The 23,604-nt window shown below is 52.0% G+C and overlaps 1 protein-coding gene across 7 annotated transcripts in view; it reads left to right on the forward strand.

The window, feature by feature from the left end:
• BCOR (BCL6 corepressor) overlaps window positions 1-23,604 on the forward strand; it is a 52,829-nt gene that overhangs the window by 25,130 nt on the left and 4,095 nt on the right. For 3 of the 7 annotated variants that reach the window (XM_032207307.1, XM_032207313.1, XM_032207302.1), the window contains exons 5-11: window positions 705-758; window positions 1,219-1,402; window positions 8,261-8,542; window positions 8,941-9,294; window positions 13,416-13,744; window positions 14,117-14,386; window positions 18,315-18,481. In XM_032207307.1, coding sequence (XP_032063198.1) covers window positions 705-758; window positions 1,219-1,402; window positions 8,261-8,542; window positions 8,941-9,294; window positions 13,416-13,744; window positions 14,117-14,386; window positions 18,315-18,481 — 1,640 coding nt within the window. The remainder of the gene's footprint in view (window positions 1-704; window positions 759-1,218; window positions 1,403-8,260; window positions 8,543-8,940; window positions 9,295-13,415; window positions 13,745-14,116; window positions 14,387-18,314; window positions 18,482-23,604) is intronic. The other 4 variants (XM_032207326.1, XM_032207331.1, XM_032207320.1 and 1 more) reach the window with 4 other exon arrangements.

Below are 23,604 nucleotides of genomic sequence, written 5' to 3' on the forward strand. Positions count from 1 at the left end.
GTGAGTCCCTGCGGCTTAACCACCGCGGCGCTTTTAAGTGATTTCTCGGCTGTAAGTCGCAGTCAAGTATTAAAGTTTGGCATAAGCAGCGCAGGTGGGGAAGCGTAGGGATTTTTTTTTCTGCTAGGGCGTGCTCGTCAGGAACGGTTAAAAATAGCAAAAGAAGTCTGTTAATTAAAGCGAGGTTACGTAAAGAATAGTATGTATGGCTTTTATTGTATGCGTGCACGAGTAAGTGGTAAAGGGCTCTTAATAAGATCTGCTAGAAATGTTAATGTATGTATGAAATGTTTTTGCAGTTACGGAGGGGAGTCGAGCAGGAATGCATGCTATGCTAGCGCTAGCGGTGGCTGTAATTTCTCACTTGGCCTGCAGTGTCAGCCAGCAAAAGTGTATCCAGAAGTTCTGATTAGTATGCCAAACGTGACGTGTGATGGAGAGGAGTAGCAGCCATGTATTAGTGGGTCTTATGCAACGTTTTCACCAGGAGAATGTGTAGTAAAGAGTAGGAGCAGTGCTGAGGTTTGATGCTGAGGGATGGCAGACAGATACTGTGTAGGAATAGCCTTAAGGTATTTTACTTTTAATGAACAGATGAGTTAAGCCAAATTGTTTTGCATTGTTAAGAAAAGAAGTGGTTTGTGCTTATAAAAATGGATGAAATTATCTAAATGATCCATTGAGTGCCCATTTTAATTACATAGATGGAAGGATTACAAGAGGACAGTATTTTATGTCTACCTGCTGCTTACTGTGAGGTCAGTTCTTCAAATTTTTATTACTAGACTCTTACATAAACCTTTGAGTTAAATTTCATTTCCAAATACACAAAGGGAAGTTTGTGGGCCATGGTCGTCTTTATTCATTGTACAGTTTTGTGTTTTGTTCTTGTTTTGTTCTTGTTTTGTTTTTTTCCCTTTTTTTTTTTCCTTTTTGTTTTTGTCTCTTACCTCCAAAACGGAATGTTTTTGTTTTATATACAGTATGTACGTTTATATATATTTATATCCTTACATATGAAAGAATTGTGTGGCTATTTGCATATAGATGCTAGAATACTGTTTTACAAGCCAGGTAATTTAAACTCTTACGCTAAGCTGTCTCTCTCAAACATTGGTTTTGAGCAGATTTTTCTTTGGAAATACTTTCATATAAGGTAAGGTAAATGAAGTGGCTTTTATCGCAAGACTTTTTTTTTCATATCAATTCTCTTTCTAGCGTGCAATGATGCGCTTCTCAGAGTTGGAGATGAAAGAGAGAGAAGGCCAAACAGCTACCAAAGACTCAGAGGTCTGCAGATTCAGCCAGGCAGACTGGGAAAACTTGAAAGGAAACAGTGAAAAGAAGCCAAAGTCTGTCGCTCTGGAAGATGCCATTGCTGACCAAAATGACAATGACAGATGTAAGCGAGTTTCGATGGCTTTCTGAAGCGTGTGCGTGTGTCTGTGCCGCGGCAGTTCGCAGCAGCGCAGTGCGTGGAATAGTCTCCGTGTTCCTGTGGTGTTGCTGCTTCAGGTCGTGAACGTATGAGACCCCAAACCCCAGCCTCAATGGGCGTTGGTGGCACGGCCAGGGTAGAAGGGTGATGGGAGCAGGAACGTGTCGGGCTGGCTCAGCCATAAAAAAAAAACCTGTATAACTCCAAATGATACAAAACTTGTTTGCCTGGGTGACTTCTTGCAGTGGCTGGGGTTGCATGCGCCTGGTCGATGCAGTCCTTGGGGGCTGGAGGGGCTGGCTGCTCCCTCGAGGCTGCGGCAAGGTGTTGGGGCCATGGAGGCAGCAGCCAGCAGCGCTGCCCCGAAAGCAAGGCAAATGTGAATAAGCAGCGTTAACTTTTTTACCGCATGCAGACGAAATCACTTTTTATTTGGGAACCGTTGGTAAGCATCTGGCTTCCATCAATTTCCAAATTGTTTTTCTTTTACCTAAATAATTAAGGGAAGGATCAGTTCCCCCTGCTGCTGCGTCGTTGTTAACCACCCAGAAAAAAATAAAAAAATAAAAAAATGATGCTGAAAGCATTGCAAAACAAGAGGAAGCGCAGTGCAGGCTCCGCGGTGCGTGCGCCTGTGTGTGCATCTGCGGGCGTGCACGCGCTTGTGTAACTCGGTGGTTAACTCTGCTCTTCGGTAGGTGGAGATTCGCGAGCAGGGCCAGTAGGAGATTTCGTTTGGGCAATTTAATAACTTTGAATTATTGCTCTGGTCTTTGTTTAATGCTTTTGGCAGAGAGCATGCCGGTCAATCGGACTTGCTCGGCTGCTCACCTAAATCAAGTCACCGCGCTATCGCTGTCACTGCCGTAGCAGCCTGAACAGCAAGCGGCCTGGCCAGGCAGCAAGGGGAACTTTTAGTTGTTGGAGCGGAGCAGGTGCCGGGGTGGGGACGGGGAGGCTGAGCTCTCTGGGGAGCCAGACGGGTTTTCCCTTTACCACGGTGCCCTGGGGTGGCTCCAGGGAGGAAGACAACCCCGTGGTTAAGCTGAGAGCTCAGGGGCTGCTGCCCTGGTGATGCCCTGGGGTCCTGCTGCTGGCTTGCCCTGATGGCAGGGCCAGCCGGGTCCTGCGGGGTTGGGGATGTGCATAGGGACGGAGCGAGAGCTGGCACGTGGGGGGCACGTGGGGCATCCCCCTTGGGGGCTGGGGGAGGAAGGGGGGTGCAGCATCGCTGTCTGCTCAAACAGCCTCTCCTCTGCCGTCCTCGCACGGGGCTGACGTTACGGGGTGTCCTTAAATTCATCACTTAGTGAGGTCTCTGGCTCCGCTGGCTAAATGGTCTCGTCTAGGTCTGCTGGCTAAAATGTGTTTGAGATGAAAGCGTGTTCAGCCTTACGTTAGCTCGTTCCTCTCTGCTGCTAATGAGCTCTGAATTAACGTGATACTTCAGAGTCTGGCTGCCTCTATAGACCCCCAAAATCCCAGCTCGGTTCTGCTGAGGGAGCTCCTCTTTTGCACGCTTGGCCGTGCAGCAGCTGGTACTTACAGGTACAGATTCAGCCCTCAGTAAAAGTTTTTTATCACGGTGTTTCACCTTCTGCCCCCGGGGACAGCAGCTGATAAATCAGGAGGCCGAGTTTCACGCCTCGGGATTGCCTCTGGTGCTCGGTGCCGGCGTGGCTCGGGCTGCCAGCGCTCCCGACACGTCTCCCAGCACGATGCTCACCCCTCTCTCCTTCGCTTATCACCAGCGAGAGCCACGGCCGCCGATCGTGGGAGAAACTCTATTTTCTTCCCGTTTCCTCCAATTTCTACCCACGCTGTTACGTTTGGCTTGAAAGCTCCCTAACTCCACGCGGCTCCCGGTCTGGAGCCTCTCCTGCTTCCCTCTCTGCCTCCCGCGAGCCATGGGGATGCCGAGGAGGTCCTCAACCCCGAGCAGAGCAGCGTGCCCCACGAGACCCCCGCCGGGACCACGTCACCTGCCTGGTGTCGGCGGGGAGGGAGGAGGAAAACCGCAACCGAAACTGTGATTGCCGGCTGCCTGCAGGGCTCCTCCGCTGCCGCGGCTGCGGCGCTGCCTCCTCGCCTGCGGCGCCAGATCGGGGCCATGCCAGCTGCTCGCCCCCTCGGCTGCTCCGAAGCTGCCAGCACAACAACCAGGACGGGCTGAGTAAGGCAGGCAGGTGGTGCTCGCAGAGGCACCTGAGGGGATGCGGGCTGTTTCTTAAGCTCGCCCTGAGGCTCGATAATTTTCCCAGGTGTACAGCACACGAGCTGACTTTTTTTTTCTTTTTTTTTTTTTTTTTCTTTTTTCCCAGCAACAAAAGCGATTTTGCGCAATATCTGATTCCTTAAACTTTTCCTCCGACTGGGCAGCGCGTAGCTTTCCAGTGCTGTGAGCCTCCTTCAGCTTCATCGCGCTGTCCGGAGAGAGGTGGCAGCTTCATGCCTGATTTAAGGGGTTAGCCGTGATGCCAGATTACCGAGAAATTTAAGCCAGGGGCTAAACTCGAGGTGTTTTAATTCCCTCCCATCTTGTTTAGGTTTTGCTGGGCATTATGAGAACAGCAGCGAAGCTGCTTTGTTGCCAAGGTGACTTGTAAATGTTGCTGAGGCAATGCTCGTACGGTGCATTTCCATAGCACAAACATGATAAATTATGGGATGCATATGTCATGAGTCAGAGAATTGTGCAGAGATCAAGTGATTTAAGCTATTGGCACGGACACGCGCATCAACAGGGGCATGTGATGGTCGCATGTCGGTACCAGCAGCGCTCTCGTAGCGGTATTGGAAATCATACTGAAGTGTGAAAGGTTGAACACGTCCTGCGCGCCGCCAATTTCTTCCTCGGGGAGCCTAATTACCCGCTCGTCTAATTTTACAGCAGGGAGACGCTCCCCGTTTAATCCTTACCCAGGGAAGATAGGACCTGATGGGTTCAAAGCCTGATCTTGGGGCGTGAGGTCGGAAGGAAAAGGTTAAAGCAGTTTATAGGTGTGAAAGTGAAGGCTGCGATTTGCCAAAGTGCTCGCGGCTGATCTTCAGCATCGGAGCGAGCTGCCTGTTCGCGTGGTAATCCACGTCTCTTTTTTTTTCTTGTTGTTGTTGGACTGTGAATATGCCTGAACAAACTCAAAGTCGGAGCAGTAAATATGTCCTTTGCCCTGGTCAGTCATTACCTTCCTTTGACGGGACATAGTGCAAAAAAAAAGAGGGGAAAAAAAAAAAAAGTCCACCCAAGGAGATGGCGGTTTGTTTGTTCAGGCAGAAGGAAAACAAATCTGGAAAGTTCCCAAGCAGGGATGCTTTGAGGGGAAAGAAATAAAAATAAAAAAGCAAGACAAAATCAGCCATGTTTCCTCTGCCCTGTGGGACGCTCTGAATTCGATGCTGAAGGCGCCTTGCTGAATTTTTTAATCATGGTGTGATCTCGATGCTGGGTAGTGGTTTTTAGCGTTCGGCTGGTCGTTAAGGTGCCGGGATGAATCAAGGGTGTCTTGCATAAGGCAGCGCCGTACGAGGTTGCTCCGGGGAAGAGGAAAAGCTGTTTATAGCTGCCATGTTATTTGAACAAAAGAATTGCAGCTTAAACGCTAAGATGTGTTTCCTTGTTTGCATTGCATGGGAGGCCCCGGTCTCCGCCAGCTGACCGCAACAGGAAGATGGAAAAACGAAGGACAGTTTGTGCGGGTGGTTGTGTTGGTTGTTTTTTTTTTTTTGGGGCTGCCTGTGTGTGTGTGTGACTGTTTGTCGCGAGGTCGCAGCCGGTGCGCCGAGGAAATAGGGCTTCGGGCAGGAACCGTAGGTGAAGAAGCCGCTGCTTAATTCTTGCTCGTCTGTAGTTTTGTAGGACGGCAAGAAATGGTTTGAGGTGTCGGTGCTGGTTCTCACAGCTGTGGTGAGAGTCGCGAGCGCTTGGGGGTTGTGGAAGGAACACGTGTAAGAGTTTAATCTCCTTACTCATCGAGGTGTGTTGCTATGAGAACTCCGCATTTATCCTATGTTTCGGGCTACCTCTTCGCTGTTTGAATAATGATGATCCGAAAACCCAAAGCGTTCTGTTGTTGTTTTTCCTCCTGGGGCAGAGAAGAGGATGTTGTAGGTACACGGGGGTGGGGGACAGAAGCAAAAACAAATTCTTCTTGTCGAGGGCACAGGATAGGCTTCCTGCTGATGTTTCTCCCTTAATATGGGGCAGCATTGCGGCTGGTCCAGGTTGCTGGCAAAACACTTTGAGGGCAGAGTGGAGCCTGTGTGAGCAGATCGTGTGCTCCTCTGCTGGTCTTGCTGGGGAGAGACCCCCAGGGAGACCTGTGGTGGAGGCAGGGCAGCGAGGACGCATCCTGCGTGGTGCCCCAGCCCCACAGCGTCCCTTCCCCGTAGCATCCTGCCCCCGTAGCATCTCAGCCCCGTCGTCCCCCGCTGTGGCAGGCGGGTTATGCAATGGGGATTAGCGAGCCGAGCCGAGAGGTCGCTGGCTTCACGCTCTCACCCGCGGGAGCAGGAGCGGGTGCTCGCCGTCCTCCGCAGCCCGCGAGCAGCGCTGGCGGGGGAGAGCTGCCAGCCGGCGTCCCTGCCCTCCTTTTCATGTCTGCGGGCGGGCGGCGCGCTGCCTGGTCGTGCCAAGCCCTCCTCGAGTCGAAAAGGAATTAATCCGAAGCCGGTTGCCCTCGGTGGCGGCAGGCTGGAATTAGATTGCTGCTTCCTGCGAGCCTCGGAGATTAAGAGCATCCAAGCCCTCCTCGGGCTGCTGCTGCTGCTTCCTCTGACCCCGTGCAAGCTTCTCCGGGGGCCGGTCGGGATGTGCCTGCCTTTTTTTAGGGGCAGGCAGCACCGTGAGCAGGAGGGCTGCCCCAGAATGGGGATGGCCAGCGGGAGCTGTGCTGTGGAGCTGCTGCCGGGGCCAGAGAGCTGAAATTACGATGTTCCCTTATGGTGAAAAATGTAAACCAAAATCTGATAGAGGCGTTTCTAACGGGATCCTTGAAAGGCACACTGCTCCGTAGTGTGAGCCACGGCTGGTGTGCTGCACAGCCACTCCCTGCCCCGTGCGCGAGCGCGGCGTGTTTCCAAATTCTGCCTGGCGCTGGGGGACGCAGGGTCACCAGATAGCAGCGTGGCCTGAAGGTCCTGACGCTCGCCTGGAGAAAGTCAGCTTCTGTTTGGATTTTTCTTGGCCAAATATCTTCCGCTGTTTTACGAAGCAGCCCTGCGGGCAGCTTCCCAAGCGGTGTAAAACGATGCTCTTGGGTCTTCCGGTGCCTGCAAACAGCTGGGTGGTACTCGGAGCCTTTTCCAAGTTGTGGTGAAGAAAAATATCATCAGAGAGTTTTTTTTCTTTCTTTTTTTTTTTTTTTTTTTTTCCCTTTCCCTGCCTGCCCTTTCTGACAGCAGGCATTTGAAGGGTGGTGGTGAAACCAGTAGGAAGGTGCTCTCCAGATCTGGTGGGGTGTGCTTGGGCTGCACCCCGGGGTGCCCTGGGGAGGTGTGGTGGGGCTGGGACCTGATGGGAGGGCAGAGGGGCTGGGAAGGGGGGCAGCCCCCACCTGGCGAGGGGGAAGAGCAGAAGCTGGAGGCAGGCTGTGAGGAGGAGGAGGCTGGGGAGGCTCGGGGGGAGGAAGGAGATGTCTGCACGGCTGGGGATGGGCGCGAGTCCAGCTGGGAACCGACAGATGTATGAACGGGAAGGGAAGTGAGGAGGAAGGGCGAAGAGGAAGAGGGACTGTGAGCTGCCAGGACGCGGGAGGGAGAGTTGAGGCAAACAGCAGCAGGCGTGCGTGGAGAAAATACAGTTTTTAGCCATGAGGGCTAAATAGAAAGCTGATGAGCAGCCACACACCCTGTACCGCCTCTGCCTACTCATTTGGTTAAGCCAAAGAAAGACTACCCATTCAAGATGATGATGAAGTGCCATTTTAAGTCAAGCATCCATTTAAAATCACTTGAGCTGTCCCTAACTTTGGGGGAAGAGAGCTGGGGGGGGAGGTGAAGGCACAGCAAGCCTGGCAACGTGGTATTTTTGTGCCAGTTTGTCAGGCCACTTTCCGGGAGGCTTTTCAAAGCTCACCTGGTTGCTATTGCTGGGAATACTCCCCGAATAAGTGAGGTCTTTTTTAAAAGGAGGTGATAAAGATCGTGTGATATACAGCGACTGGCTGATTGCTTTAAGTGAGGAAGCCTTTTTATAACCTTGGATTCAAGTAGAGCTTTTTGCAAAATATCATAGCTATTCTTAGTGGTATTCCTCTGTATGTGTGTGCGTGCGCCGTTTCCCACTTACATCTCCAGAAGAAGGGACAAATGCTTTTAAGTCAGAATCTGCATTTCGATGCGCGAAGTTAGGGAAAGATTATGAATTAGTGGAAAACTAATACTCTACCATCGTCAGAAAGTATTTTTGAAAAGGAAGTCGTCACAAAGTGAAGTGTGGATTATTACTTACCAAGGTTTTTGGGGGCGAGGTTGCATGCTGAAAAGGGTCTGTGCTTTTGATATCTAAAGATGTTTCTTTATTTAAAAAAAGCATATTGTGATGTTTCTATGGCTACAAGTATTGTGAATTTTGCACTTCTTAAAGTGATCTAAAAAAACGGCACAAAGTATTGTACTTTCGGGGGATTTGTACTTAGCTGTTGAGAAAACTGCCGACTTAGGCTGACCAGAGGAGATTTGTTCTGAAGTACAATTTCGTATTTATTTGCATGCCTTGTAAACCCTAAGTCATGATAGGGATGACATTGAACGGATCGGAGAGCGTAGCTTTCTCACAGTGAATTCTTTTGTACTTATTATGTCTCTTTTATTTGTTATTTCTAGGTACTTTTGCCAGTGCAGAAAACAACCAAGGTCACTTTCTTGAAACTCCGGAGGAAAAAGATCTCTCGAATGAGAAATGTTACTTAGAGAGACACTCTATATACGAGAAAGCGGAAGACCAGCCAGCAGAAGATATTGGCCAACATCCATGTCCACGTCTGGACAGGAAGCGTAAACACTCTGGTGAGAGAGTGCAAAACGATGGCAGCCAAAACGAAAACTTTGTGGACGAGCTGCAGGATGAACTCATGTCAAAGGCAAAAAAGAAGAAGAGCTCCAAAGGTAGGCTGGCATTTTGCTGTGGTCTCCCTCAAGGAATGTCTCGTGAAAGGAACGTCCCTTTGGCTTAATGTGTTTCCATTTTTGAACTTGATAGTTACTAATGTGAGCACTGTCATTTCACTTGAAATTATATATATGTATATATATGTATGTATATATATGTGTATATATATATATGTATATATAAAAACCTCGGTATATGAGGGTAAGGCACTAGTCGTTGGACACTGGAGCCACAGCAGTGCGAGTTCCTGTAGTGCATGTAACCCTTAATGAGCGAACCTTTAAAATGCATAGTGTGGTGGTAAAGCTGAGACTATATGCCCCGAAAGTGAAATGTAGCTTTTGTTTTAAGTTGAGGGGGCTTTTTGATTAATTTTTAGTTATTTTTCCATTAGATGACTGGCCTGAGAGGGAAATGACAAACAATTCCTCTAACCACTTAGAAGAGCCCAATTGTAATGAGGTGACCAACCTGAAGGTGTGCATTGAATTAACAGGGCTCCATCCCAAAAAGCAGCGTCACCTGCAGCATCTTAGGGAACTATGGGAGCAGCAGGTGTCACCAGAGAGATCCCCGTCCGGCAAGTTGGGCCGGCAAAGCAGGAAAGATTTAGCTGAGGCTGTTCAGCCAGAGGCCACTGCAAAGGTCAAAGACTTCACAGAAGAAAGGCACACCAAGAAAAGGTCAGAGGCCAAAAGCAATAGAAGTTGGTCTGAAGAGTCCCTCAAAACAAGTGACAATGAACAAGGTATGCAGAGACTACTAGGGAAACCAGCTGGCTTTAGCATTTACAGTGACGCATGCTGCCACCGATGTTAAGGAATTGTCGAGAGCTTTATTTTAAAGATATATCTCTCTATCTATCTTATCTATCTTTCTGTAGATGTCCATTTGTATAAGCACTGACACCTCCTCTCTAAGAGTTGCACCGTAGCTGATATTTGGCAGACAAGCAAATGTGTTTGTGTATGTGCGTGTACCTACGTGTTCGTGCGTGTGTGTGCGTTCTGGCTTTCCATAACCCCTCCGGAGATAACGTGAAGATGGAGATTGTGCCTCTAGAGGAGATGTGGGGGGCGTACGATGCTTCTGGGCCAAGGGGGGGAGCGAGCGGGCTCTTAGGCCACGCGGGCGTGGGGTTGGGTTGGGTTGGGTTGGGTTGGGTTGGGGCGGCGGGGACCCCGTGAAGCAGCGTCAGGACAGCTAGCGGCTCTGTCTGGGGAACGCAACGCCTCCATCACCCTCCCTGCTGCTGGGCTTCCCTGCCTTTCCCGGGGCAGGAGCCAGGCTGGTCTTCCTCCCTCGGGGATGCCTGGCTGGTTTGTCCCGGGCTTGCTCCACGTGCGGGTGCTGAGGTCTTCCCAGTGTCTCTGTCCTCAGGAGTCACCTCCTCAGGAACATCAGCTTTCCTTGCCTTGTCTCTGGCAGCTTCCCTCCCTCCCTCTCCTCCTCCAGCTTCTTATCCCTCTTTTCTGCTCAGTCCCCATGGTGGGGAGCTCTGAGCTGGTCGTTTGGGCTCCTTGAAGGGCTGGGAGCTTCATCAAGCCTTCGTGTCCCCAGCCAGCCTTGCTTGTAATCCATCTGGGACCCCTCAAGAGGGAGAAGCACAAGGCAAGTGGATCTGTTGTCCCGTGCTGATGGAAAGGCTGAGTCCAGGTTGTCCTGCGCTTTGGGACAATTTTCCTGGGTGGCATCTCCAGGTCGCAGGCAGAACTATTGGCATCTCTTCTGTCCTAAAGCTCCCCACCCATCTTTCCCCTCATTAGGATTACCCAAGGGCAGAAAACCCCAAACTTTGATGCTTATGGTTGGGGAAGGTTCTCCAAAAGGATTTGTGGAAGGGGAGATCAAAACTTAGTTTAAAGGGAGCTTTCACTCTTCCTCCCTTGCTTTATGTGCCGCCTTGGTGAGCGTGGTATCAGCTCAAACATCCCTGCCCATCACCTGCTCCCCTTTGTACTTTCAGAAAAAGATATCTTGTAGAGATGAAACGAGGGTCGCTAACAAGAAGGCACGCTGTGTGAGGATGCTCTAGCTTTCCCCTGCAATGCCTCTCATGGTAGCAACAGGCTTTCCCATACACATGACCCCAGGAAATCAAACAAGGTGCCTCCCGATTTATGCCCTTTCCCCAGAGGTATTCAGATCCAGTCACCCCGTGGCTACAAAAAACCTGCTTTTGGGAGCCTCTAACAAACCCATAAACCTGACTAAATCGTGCCTCGCCAGCCATTGTGCCGAGGCACTGGAGATCACTCAAATCACTTATCGGCGCTCCCCCAGCCCCACTGAAGTGTAAACCTTTTAGTCTCCTTTTCTGCAGCTCACTAGGACGGGGAGATTTCCCCCCCGTTGTGCAGCAGAGCATTCTCTGCGGGGTGGTCACACCAGGATGAAGACTTCTGGCTTTTCCTTCTCTCCCGGGACCTGCCCTCAAACTTTTCTCCAACACATGTCTCTCAAGCGGGTGTTTCAAACACGGGAACATCCCCTGTCGCTTGCAGCTCTTTTTCTCTCTGTGTCTGCAAACAGGCACTCCCAGCTCCCAGGTGGTGCCCGCAGGTCCCCGGCCAGCACAGGAGCCCAGATCCCTGCGGTGACCCCATCCATCACCCCTGGGAGCTGGGCTGGGGACGGGAGCTGGACACGGCAGCCTGCAGCGTGGTCCTGTGGGCTGGGGAGCTAATTCTGCTCTGAGTCAGGCTCACCACAACCCACATCACTCAGAGGCCTGGTTTTACTTTTTTTTTTTTTTAATTTTCTTGCATGGATATTAAGGGGATATCCTTGCTCTTGTTTCTTCTCCCGTCGCGCGTGTCGTGGCCAGGAAGATGGGCTGGGATTTGGGGATGAACCGCTTGCCTTTTTTTTCAGCCCTCATGCCTTGCGTTTCCTGGGCTGATGCTCGGCTTTTTCTGGAGAGCGCTGGCCTTTTGCAGCGTTATTGATCCTCAAGCTCCTGGGCATCGCTTCGCTGCTCTTCATCTCCCAGCGGCAGCGCACGTTTGGCCCCGTGCCTGCTGTCGCCACTGCGGAGGTCAGAGCAGAGCACAGGGTTCACGTGAATCCTGCAGGCTTGGAGCACGCGTTTTGGGTGGTGATTAAACTTCCACGGCATCCCTGAACGGGAAAGCCTGCAGTTCTCTGAGACATGCTACTCTTCCTCTGCTTTTCTCCTCCATCCTTTCTGTACTCCTCTCCTTCTCCAGACCTGCTTTTTCCCCTCTTCTTGTTCTTTTTTTTTTTTGCTCTGCAGCGGTTTCGGACTTCCCCTGCCCTCACCAAACCTCATTGCTGCTTTCCATCTTCATGATTTTTTTTAGTAAGTCGTTAAGGAGATAATGATGATGCTTCTCTATTGGAGTTGGGCTTTTCCCGTGCTCCCCCAGTCAGGTTAGTTGGGAGCAGGAAAATGAGAAACACCCCTCTGATATCATGCTGTCCATAGAGTCGGAAAGACAACCTTGCATCAGGAGGCTCAGCCTACGACTGGAAGGCATCTTGTCTGATCGCAGAGCCTGAAAAGTTGGTGGATTTTTGCTGAACAATCTGCACATCATGTGTCCTGTAAATCCCCTGACATCTGGTTGGCAAGCCGCGGTGTGCATTTTTTTTCTAGAAAGTGGCTCTGAAGAACTGAGGGATTTCTGTTTTCATCTTTAATCCAGAAAGCCTTCTGCAAGTTGCATTCACAGCTCTATTTAAGGGAAGACAGAAGTACGAAGCTGCCCACTAAGAGTATTCTAGATTTTTTAATTTATTTTTTAACCAACTGGCTCTGGATCGAGTCCCTTTAAATAATGGTGTCTGTTCTTGGAGCAGCCTTGTGCCTTACTTGCTCCTGCCATCTCTTCTGCTCTGAAAGCAGCATCACTTCAGAGGCTCCTCAGAGCCTTTTTCAAGTGCTCTGGGTTTTTTCCGCACCTTCCCTCGACGGTGTGGCATTGTTTGGCTGAAGTGTCCCTTCCTCCCCAGCAACCTTTCATTCATTTTTTTCTGCAGAGGAGTTGTTTCTGAGGTCACCTCGATTCTCTTCCCGAGGGAAATTCTGGCTATAAAAAAGTCAACTTTCTTGTCCTTGTTTTGTTGCAAAAAACCCCGCTCGCGCTCTGAAAAGGGAGTACCCATGCTCTTTGCATGTGGCCCAGATTGTGGGATTCAGCTTGTTCTAACTCATCCGCCGAGAAAACCCAGCCCTGCACACATCCTGCCACGGGCTGCAGAGCGCTGCCGCTGGCCGTGCCTCGCCTCCCAGCGCTTTCTGCTCTCGCAGCCTTTCGGAGAGCACAGCCGCCGGCTGCTCCTGCCCCGTCCCCGTCCCACGCTGTGGATAGCGGGCATGCACGGGGCTTCCCACATCGCCTCTCGTGCTCTTGTGCTGGCTTCGAGCTCAGACCGCTGCCAGGGAGATGCTCCCCCTCCTCGTGCCGTGGGTGCTGTCCCACAACGACCTCTCCACGCTCCTGCATCCCCTCCTTCTCCCTCCTTCCCCCAGCCCCGCAGCTCAAGCAGAGGAGGCAGGGAAGCCCAGCAGGGCGTGGGGTGAGGGAGCAGTTGGTTCCCACCCAGACGAGGCAGTCCCAGGTAAGGACCGGCCTCTTCCCGCAGCAGGGCAGGCTTTTGCCCCCGCAGGCCCCGGTGGCGGGGAGCTTGGCGTGGCGATCTCTATCAGAGCATCGCGGCGATTAGCCGGCGTGGCGTTGCGAAGGCGCTGTTTACAGTTCGAATGCGGAAGGCTTTAAAATATTAATGATTTGAAAACGTAATTGGTAGATCTCTTAAGCAGTCAAGGAGCTTGTGTTAAGTGCTAGCAATATGTTTTGCTTTTAACACACCATGCAACGTGTAATGCCTTTCCTTCCCGTTTAGGCTTGCCTGTATTCCCAGTGTCTCCGCACATGAAGAGCCTTTCATCCACCAATGCAAACAGCAAAAGGCAGGCTCAGCCAAGCTGTACTCCAGCCTCGAGGTTGGCTGCCAAACAGCAGAAAATTAAAGAAAGCCGGAAGACAGATGGGCTGTACACAGATGAAGAGGAGGATTTCCAACCTGCATCTCTGCTGCAGAAATACTCCGAGTGTGAGAAGCCATCAGGGAAACGTCAGTGTAAAACAAAACACTTGGCACTGCAGGAGAGGAGAAGGAGGTCATCCCTGACAGGGGATGACACCACAGATATCGAAAATGCTGAAGATAAGGTATCTTTATTTAGACTTAATTGTCCACTAGCACCTCCGAATGCAGAGCCAGCCTGCTTAAAACTACCGCGCTGCCGTGCATGCGGGGTAGCGGTGGTTCCCTTCAGACGTTCCTGCGTATGCTTTGCACATTTTGTCTTTCCTTTTCTTAACCTGCCCGTGTTTAAGCTGCTGTTGCGGGTATTGAGGGATCTTGCATTTAAAAGCTGTAGCGGCGCTTTCGTAAAAAATTCAGTGCGAGCAGAGGAATGCAATTCTCTGCGGGCAAAATGCAATCCCCTCGCCGCACTGTAAAAACGAGGAGGGGAAGGAAAAAAAAAAAAAAAAAAAAAAAAAAAAGGAAACAACCTAAACAGATAACGATTTTGACAGGTTACGGTAATGAGGAAGGTCAGGAAGCGACCGGAGCCTGCTTCAGACTGCGACTCCTCGCCGGCCAAGCCCTACGAGCAGAAGCTGTTCGAGCGCCTGCAGCAGCCCCCCTCGCTGCCGCCCGCCCCCCAGCCCTCGCCGCTGCAGGTGGCCAGCCCCCCGCCGGAGACCACCCCGAGCCGGCCCATGCCTCCCGAGGCTCGCAGGCTGATCGTCAACAAGAACGCGGGCGAGACCCTCCTGCAGCGGGCAGCACGCCTGGGCTACGAGGTGAGGGCCCCGGGGGGCCGCCGTCACCTGGGGGGCACGGGGTGGGCAGGATCCCGCGGGAGTGAGCACGGGGGGAAGTTTTATTAGCAGCCCTCGCTTCTGTTTAAATGCAAACCATCTGCAAGCAGAACCCGTGCCTTTTTTTTTTTTTTTTTTTTAAAGTTGGTGCGGTGAGCTTTAATGAGCCGTGTCGTTTTGGCCTTTGTTAGTTGCGTGTAGGTTAGGAGCAGGCTTTTATTTCTTCCGCTCTTTCCTCCGAGGAGCCGTCGGGTGTGTGGCACGGGGTGCAGTGCTTGAAGTGTCCTCTTGCGTGATCGGGTGCGTCGCAGGAGCGCTCCACGTGTTTTATGCTCGCAGGCTGGGGCTCCTCCGCGTAGCTGGAACAGCGTTGCCTGATGAAACAGCCCCCCTGTTGCTACAGAAATCAGGAACTGATGAATCTGCCAGCTCGGCTGTTTTGAAGCATGCTTTTATTTGGGCAGCGTAGGTGTGAGCGGCGCTGTTGCTCAACCTGGGGTCTCGAGGAGAGGCTGTTGGCCAGGATGGTGAACGGAGACCTGCTTGACTTTGGGGCTGAGGCTGAGCCCTGGCGGGCTGGTGGCATCAGCTCTGGCGCTGTTGGGGCCTCAGGGATTTTTTGAAGCCTGGAAATTGCTTTCATGCAGCTGGGGAGCCTGGGCTGGAGGGCTGCCTTCTCCAGCTCTGGCAGGCAGGGCGCGTTGGAAAGCTGGAGCGTGCCCTAAGCAGAGCTTCTTCCAGCTCAGGGCACTTGGGCTGGGAGGAGGAGAAGCAGTTGTTACAACGTTGCTATGGTAATCTTTATCATTTAAATTATTTAAGTTCCGACAGATCGAAAATTTCCTATGGATCCCAAACCAAAGCGTAGCGCAGCGCGTGCTGCAAGCTGTCGGCGCGCCTTTCCTTCCCTTGTCCGTGGGGCAAGTGCTCTGGTTTGTAGCTGTGGGATGCTGGGTGCTCTGCCTGCTGAGGTCAACCCGAGCTGCCCCAGAGATTTGTGATGGGCCAGGGTTTTGCTCCAGCAGGGGCCGAGGGCTCTGCCTGCTTTGCTAGCAGTGGGAGCTGGCTGCAGCACCAGCCCGTATCGGGGTGGCTGTGAAAGCGCACGGATGCCAGGGCTCTCCAAAGTGAAGGTCTTGGGTAGCGTTGTGCTCTCAGCAGGCATTTCCACCATCGTTTGCTTAGGGATTTTGATTTTCTGGCATGAGGGTGGCTGATTTGAACTCACCCAAGAGGGGGAAAAGCCTGGTGGGTGTGAGCTGTGGCTCTTATCGGTGCTGCCTGAGGACTGGGGTGCAGAGAAAGTGCAGAGCTGCGGCCCCGAGGCTGCATGCAGGCAGTATGGCACACGCTGCTCAGCTCTGCACATCCCATGGTCTCAGCAAAACCGAGGCTGTGGGAAAGGTTTCCTTCACGAGGCTTCCGTGCCAGGCGCTGCTTAATCGGGATGCAAGCAGCCCATGGCAGCCTATGGTCGGGCTTGAATCCATTACGTTTTCCCCATCTGAAACAAATGACTTGAGATAATGGTAGTCTTAAAACTGTAATTTACTGTTTGTGATGGGGGGAAAAAGGAGGGGGAATTACAGGGAGCATAAAGTCTTTTTGGAAAAAAAAATACATTACAAAAGGCTCGGGTAATGAACGTGATGCAAGAGGAAACATGGGCTGTCTTTGTGCCGCGTGTTGCTTTTTAGTCTGTGCCTGGACTTGGGAACTCCTCCAGTGGGTTTGGGAATAAATCCTGGCTGGAAAGGCAATGAAATCAGGGCAATGCATGGTGTATGGTAGGAGCGGGGAAAAGGTGTTTGTTTCGAGGGGGCTGGATGCCTGCAAAGGTGGGTTCCCGCGGCTTGCACCGATTCTTGTGGCCATTTACGATTTGGCTAACGAGCTGCCGGCTGCAGGAGCAGCGGTGGCCCAGATCTGGCTGGTGACGTGTGAGCTTGGCTCTTCGGGTTAACCGAGAGCGATTTTCAGACTGCTGGTTGGAGTGGAGCACCTGAACAGGCACTAAATCGCCCCGCGGCAGCCTCACGGCCTTTCTCCAACGTTAGCCAGAGGTGCTCGTGAAACCAAAAGCGTGTTTGTGGCACCACATGTTCCCCTATTGGGCGGCGATGGCTAATTTTTTTTTTTTTGTAAATTGAATAAATCATGTTAAAAAAAGTTAATGAGGCATTTAATTAATTAACAATGTAGAGTTTTATGGTCTTTATGGTTACATTTTGTGGTTAATGACATTCTTCTTATAGCCTCTTAACGTGGAATTGCCCGACAAAATTAGCGTTTTCGGCCGGCGGTAGGTGTTCTGCCCTAGAAGCAGCCTTTGCTTTCCATGAAAATAGACGAAAGGCCTTTTTCTTATTTCGAGCTGCAGAAGCTGTTTTAAATGGCAACTGCGTGCTGAAGGCAGCCCTGAATACGGCCGCCGCTTCTGCTACCGATAGCCGCCCGCTAATTTGCCTCGCGGGGTGGTCTGGATTTGCAGGAAAATTTCTTGCCTCTAGGGTATAATTTCACACCGCCCTTTCTCGCCGGCTTTGGGAAAGCGCGGGGTGAAGAGCGTCCTTTCCGGGCTGCTTTTTGGCTTTTGGGGCGGTGAGAGGGACCACCAGAAGCCGCCGGGTGGCAGAGAAGCACCCCGGGGGCGCGGGATGGGGCGGCAGGGAGGGATGCTCTCGTGCCCGGGACTGCAGCTCGCTGGCTCGCTGCTCTTCTCCTTCGCCTGGTTGGTGAGGGCCTGCTAAAAGAACAGCTTCATGCTGTATCCTGGATACCAGTCCTCGGGTCAGGGATACCGAGAGCACGGCTGATTGTGGGCTTTCCGGTAGATTTGGGAACTGGAGGGATAAATGCGTCGCGCCCGGCGGTGGTTTCATCCTCCTGTTCCGAGAAAACAAACGCCCCCCCCCCCCCCCCCCCCCTCCACCCCACGCTGTACCCCGTAATCCCTGAGAGCAGCAAATGCAAAATTAATGGCTTAATCTTGCCACGGGGGCTGCCTTGTATGTGCAGCATCACTTAGAGATGCGTGCGTGCGCGTTTTGTATTTTTTATTTTGCGTCTGACACAAATCGAGGAAGACTCGCACCATCCCAAATTTTTGGTTGAGTGATGGAGCAGTCATTGTTTCGAGGCCACGCGACAGCGCAGAGCTCTGAGCCCGGCCCGGGCTCTCAACCGTGGTGTATTTGACTGCAAGATGAATTGCGTTAAATTCACATGGCTTCCCACAGCGCCGGGTTAGTTATTGGAACCTGGCGCCTGACTCTGGTTCTGCATGCAGAAAATCAGTGTGGGTGAAAATGGGATTTCCCTGATCTTGATAGAGCTGGGCTTTTTTTGTTTTTTTGTTTTGTTTTGTTTGTTTGTTTTCCAGCAGCAAACTGTCCTTTGTGTGTCTTAAATGTGTTTTGTTTCGGATCATGTGCTTTTTCTTTTTAAAAACCGAACTGACGTGGGCCATGCTGCCGCTGCGCGTGCAGAATCCGGCGCCCAGAAATGCAGATGTCAGAGCAAAAACCTTCCTGCCGCTTTCACGTGTGGAAGCGTTGAGAAGCGGCAGCTGGGAGCCCTGCCTGGGAAATCTGCACGTCCCCGGGCTCCTGCGGCGATGGGAAAACCTCTCCGCGGGGCGCGGGGCTCTCGGTGCCGCGCTGCAGCCTTGTCTGCTCCTGACAATCGTGGTGCCTCCTGTACAAACACAGCTTTGAACGCCTTCCCTTTTGTCCTTTTTTTTTTTTTTTTTTTTGGCTGATCTGTGTCTAAGGGGGTACTTGGGCATGTTGTAGGGAGTCTGTGCTTTACCTCCTGTCCCCCAGCCCCCTTTTTCCTTAAAGAAGCCCGTGCAGCAGCTCGGCAGTAACAAATAACTCGATGTATGTTTTTCCTCCTCTCCTATTTCCAGGAAGTGGTTCTGTATTGTTTGGAAAACAAGGTCTGTGATGTAAACCATCGTGACAATGCGGGTTATTGTGCCCTGCATGAGGCCTGTGCCAGAGGCTGGCTGAGCATCGTGCGACATCTCCTCGAGTACGGGGCCGACGTGAACTGCAGCGCGCAGGACGGAACCAGGTGAGTAACGCACGGCACCACGGGGCTGCCACGCGGGGTTTATTTCGGGATGGGATGGCAACGCAGGGAAGTACCCCTTCCCTCTCCCCTCTGTCTCCTCCCCATGTCCCCCCAAACCTGCGTGAAGCCCCCCAGGGGTAACGCTGCCCACCCCGTCGCTGGGACAGGGTGATGTGGGGGGCACATCATTGCTGTGACTCCGCTTCAATATGAGGTGCTTTTTTTTTTTTTTTTTCCCTTGGGAATTTTAACAATTTTTTTTTTTTTTAAGAGTTTGTGAAATCCCCAGCTGCAGGGCAGGAAGGAATGATACTTGAGCTGCAACCCTATTTGTATGCGCTCCAGGTCCTTTGAGTTGTGCCAAAAGAGTGGTCTTTGCCTTGTTAGTGGTGTTACTTTTAAGAGCACTTCAGGCTTTTACAGTGATCGGGCGTGCAAGTCCTATATGTGCTTGATAAAAATATTGTTTAGCTTAGCTGTTAAACTCTATCTGCGCATTGCATATTTGGGATTGATTTTTTTTTTTAAGCAAACGTTGGCTTTTTTTTTCTCCTTCACAGAAGGGGTGCTCACAGAATACCAAGCTTGTGGGTTTTCTTTTTTTTTTTTTTTTTTGGTTTCTGGATGTAGAAGTTGTGGCTCCCCTCCTTTTTTAAGCTCCTTGTGCATCTCCTAATGGAGTCTTTATCCAATTCCTAAGTCTGTCTTTGACCACCTCTGCGGGGCTGACCTTGGGATAACTTTTCCCCTGAATATGCAGGACTTTGTCCGACCTATTCCTTTTGGGGACAGGTCGCTTTGTATTCCGCCAGGCTCCTGCAGCTTGTTATCTTAAATGGTTTATCGCATTCACTATCACCATCCCAATAGCCAGGGAGGTAAAATCAGCATGACTAAGGGGCTGCCTCTTTTGTTTTTAAGCTCTTTTTTATGCCTTTACTGGGGAGGGGAGGAGACAGGAGAGCAGAAGCTGGGCTGCGGGGCTGCTGTTAAACAAATCCCAAACGATGTTCGCCTCACTCACAGGCATAGCCTAGATAAAAAAAACAGCCCCAGAAGCAAGCAGTCCCCGTCACCTGCGAGCACACAGTCCACTTTTGGTTTCGGTTCACAGACAGAGTCGATTTTCCAGGAAGAAACTTGGCTTGTGCACTCTGGAAGGTTGTGGGGAAAATGCACTTTGGAAACAAACATAATAGTGGGCCAATCCTAGATGGCAGTGTCAGGGCTCGGCTTGTGTTCCCCTTTGTTTTCTGGTGGCAGACGTAAATCTTTTTTTTGAAAAGCTGCCCAGCAGACAGTGTGAAACCAAAAAACATCTCAGGTGCAGATGGAGGATGGTAGAGCTGCCCACAGTCTAGCAGGGCGGAGAGCAGAAGCTTCTGTAGGGAGCATGTGAGCAGCGTTGTCCCCTGCCTTTTGTGGGGCCAGACTTGTCCTTCTCCATGGAGAAAGCCCTGGTGTTCCTGAGACAAATCCCATTTTGATCTCGAAGCCTCAGTTTTTGTCCTTCAGCTCTGGGGAGGAAAGAAGTGTCAGTCTTCCTCACCTTTGTTGCTTTTTAAAATTCAAATTCCTGAACGTGTTTCCTCCTTGGAAGGATATTTTTTTTTCAAACCTCGGGTGAACTTATTCAGCGTAGTGTTCAGGCAGCTACGTGGGCCCGTACAGACCAGACCCTGTAACTGCACTCACTGGAGTTGTCAGCGTGTCCTGAAGTTTGGGTCCGGGCTGCTGCCTGCCTGCTGCCTCTGCGTTGACTTTTGGGGGGCTCAAACCATGCTAAGGCAGGAGATGCGGGCGCCGTACCTCCCTGCTCTGGGGCTCTGCCTGCAGCCACCGTGTCCCTCAGTCCCCAGGCACAGCGCAGCTGGCCCCAGGGGCTCTGTGCAGCAGGCTTCAGCATTTTTCCCTTTTCTCCCCCATAAACTGCATGCTGCTGGTAGCTTTCTGTCTGCTGAGCCTTGTCGGCAGGCCCTGAATACACAAGCACGCTGCTGCTGAACGAGTGGCCCATCAAAGATTATTGTAGAGCCCAGCGAGATCTTTAAGACCCGTCTCAAAGGTGCTGCAGCCACTAAGGGCCCTTAATCGCCTTACCTATAAATAATAACAGGCCGTGCTTAAGAGGTGACCGCACTGCTTCCCCGACAGGACCCCGCTAAGTGCTGTAGCTCACCACAGCGCTGTAGGGCCAACGCCTGACATCAGGGTGGCTGCTGGCATGTTTGGTCTCCCTTCTTCTCCTCGTTTTTAGCTCTTAATAGCACAGCCACACGCCAGAAACTCGGGCACCTCCGGCCTGCTGGCGAGGCGCTCCCTCGCCTCGGGCACCGCTTGCCCTGCGCAGCCAGCCTCGCCTCATCCTCCTCCCGGCGGCTGATGAGCTCAGCCCTTTTATTTCTGGGGAGGACCGTGCCAAGACGGCTCGCTCTCTTCCTACGTCCTGGTCTTGGCAAGACGATCCCCTCCAGCAGCTAATTGCGTTACGGGAGAGGCAGCCGGTGTGGCCGGCCTCCCGTGACTCCTGCCTCGCCGCTTCTGCCGGGCAGCCTTGCGTGACAGCCCACGGGGAAACAAAAATAAAACCGTGAGAGAGGCACGGTGCTGCCCGCTGACTCTCGAGGGCCTCAGTCTGCAGCATAACAGCCCGTAGGGAAACAAAAATAAAACCGTGAGAGAGACACGGTGCTGCCCGGCGAGTCCCGAGGCCTCTCGCTGCAGCGAGGGAAAATCTTGATGGTGCCTGAAAGGCTGAGAGCAAACCCTGACTGGCCTAAATAGTTTATAATGGTGGTGGTGGAATGATAAACCCCCGGTGAAATGTTTCCCTGACTCTGGTAGCGGTAAAAATAGTAGTAAGGATTCGACAGCACACCAGAGAGGGCTGAGATGCGCGTCTGCTGTAGGATATTGCAGCTCTTGAACGTCCCCAGACCCTTTTGGGGCCTTTCGAAGGGTTTGTTTTAAAAACAAGCCGTGCTACCGTTAACTGTACCATTAGGGACGGGGAATGTTTATTTCCACGATGCTCAGGGCGGAAAAGATTATATGGGCAAAGGAGCCCAGGAGAGGACCCCCCAGGGATCTTTTCCTCACATCTGAGAAAGTTTCCAACTCCAGTAGTCGCTTCTGCATCCTGCAGAGAGGGTGGTTAAACTCTGCCAAGACTGAAAAACATTCCCTCCTCCGCCTGCCCTGCTGCGAGAAGCAAACGCAGGTATCCGTGTCTTTGCACAGTCTCGCTCCTGACCTTGCCAAAGGGATGTGCTAGCCAGTTAAATTCTGGTAGCACCCTGTTAATGCCTTTCCCCCCCTGCCTTATCTGTGGGGAATCTCTCTTTTCCCCCCTCCCCAGCAGCACTTTCTTTCCTTCCTTCCTTCTATTTATCGTTCTTCCTCCTTCCACAGGGCTTTACTGCGCCTTTCCTTCCCCTTGCCTTTGTAAAATCCCCTCTTGTGCCCGGGTCGGGATCCCGCAGCTCTGTGGGACGGGGCTGCCTGCCCCCCTGCAGCACCCCGCTGGCCCGGGTGAGCTGTGCAGTGGGGAGAGGGGCTCCCCTCCCAGGGCTTTTCTCTTTAATAAACTCGGCTGGGTGTCATTAAATCGAGTGAAACACTGGGCAGCGATTTAGATGCTGTTTTTAATAAGTTAAGGGATCATCTTGAATTCATTACTGCTTCAAAAGCCAGTTAGGTAAGTCAGTTAAAAAAAAAAAAAAACAAAACAAAAACAAACAAACAAACAAACAAAAAAACAAACCAAAACAAAAAAAAACAAACAAGAAAACCCACAAACCAATAAACCCACAATCCTCCCGCCCACCCCCCGACAAAACCAGAAAATCCTAATTCTGAAATAAAATGGAAAACAGCTCCCAGTTCCAGGCTGCAGGAACGTGAGCGGGGGACAGAAGGCGTCCTCGGTGCTTGGAGGCAGCCGTCACCCTCGCCTCTTCCCTGCACCCCCCTGTCTGGCTTTGGAGGCGTGCTGGGGGGCTGCGGGGTGGCACGAATTGGGTTGAGGGCTGCAGACAGCGGCGTGGGATTGCTGCTTATTCGCTGTGGTGGTGTGCAGGGGATAAGCCCCCTCTCTGCAGGGAAGGAGCTGCGCTCTCCGGGTGCAGCTCCATGTGTCAGTGCAGCCTGTGCGGGTTAAAAACAGAGCTGCACGCAGCTTTCCAGCAAGATGGGAGCAAGCACGAGTGCTTCATGTGTCACAGATGTTAATCGCCCTAAATCACAGCCCCCTTGCAGTGAACACACCTGGAACACGCTGCTTTTTAAGGGATCTCACAGCCCTCCTCCCACCAGCGACAGACGGGGAAGCAGCGGCACCCCTTCCTCTTCTCCCTCCTCATCACCCCAACCCTTTGCCGTTCAGATCTGCCTCTGCTCTCTCCTCAGCTCCGTGGGCACCAGCCCGTGCCCAAAAAGCGGTCACGTAGCGGGGACGTTGCTGCAGGTGGCAGGGGGCTCCACGGGGGGGTCAGGCCTGGGTGCCAGCCAAGGCGCTTGGCAGGGTGGCACACAGCTGAAGCTCCCAGGCTCGTTGTCTTGTAATGCAATTCAGCAAGTTTTGCAGGGAGGCAGCGTGCGATCCTAGCTGAAGCCCTTCCTTATCTCTCTCGCCTTTCAACACGTCTGCTGGAGAGCTTAAAAGTCTTGCGGGGGGCAGCGGTGCTTCTTCTTGGCAGCCCGAGGGAAGAGGAGCGTAGCACCCAGCTGAATAGCCGCGGCTGCTCGCCTCGCCCTGGGTGTTCAGATCCCTGCTCGTAGCCATCCAGGAGGAAAATGGGGTTTTAACACCTCTTCATTAGTTGGGGGGGGGGTGAGGTGTCCTGCTGCCAGGCAACTCCCTGTTACGTGTAGCACATTTTAAAGGCAAAAGTTAATGCAATTTGTCATCAGGAACTCTAACCAGGAATTGCAGGCACGTGTATTGATGAGCAATCCTTCCGTAGCCTCACCAAATCTATGCCCGAGCTTGTATGGATTGTTGATGCCACATACGATGCCTAACTTCTGCGTGGACTAACCTTGAAATGCTACGTTTTTATTTTCGCCAAGTAGAACGGTTGAATTGTGCTGCAAATACATTCACATGCGCTGTTTAAAGAGGA

The sequence above is a fragment of the Aythya fuligula genome, chromosome 1 (genome assembly GCF_009819795.1).
Source record: "Aythya fuligula isolate bAytFul2 chromosome 1, bAytFul2.pri, whole genome shotgun sequence".
NCBI classification, from domain to species: domain Eukaryota; kingdom Metazoa; phylum Chordata; class Aves; order Anseriformes; family Anatidae; genus Aythya; species Aythya fuligula.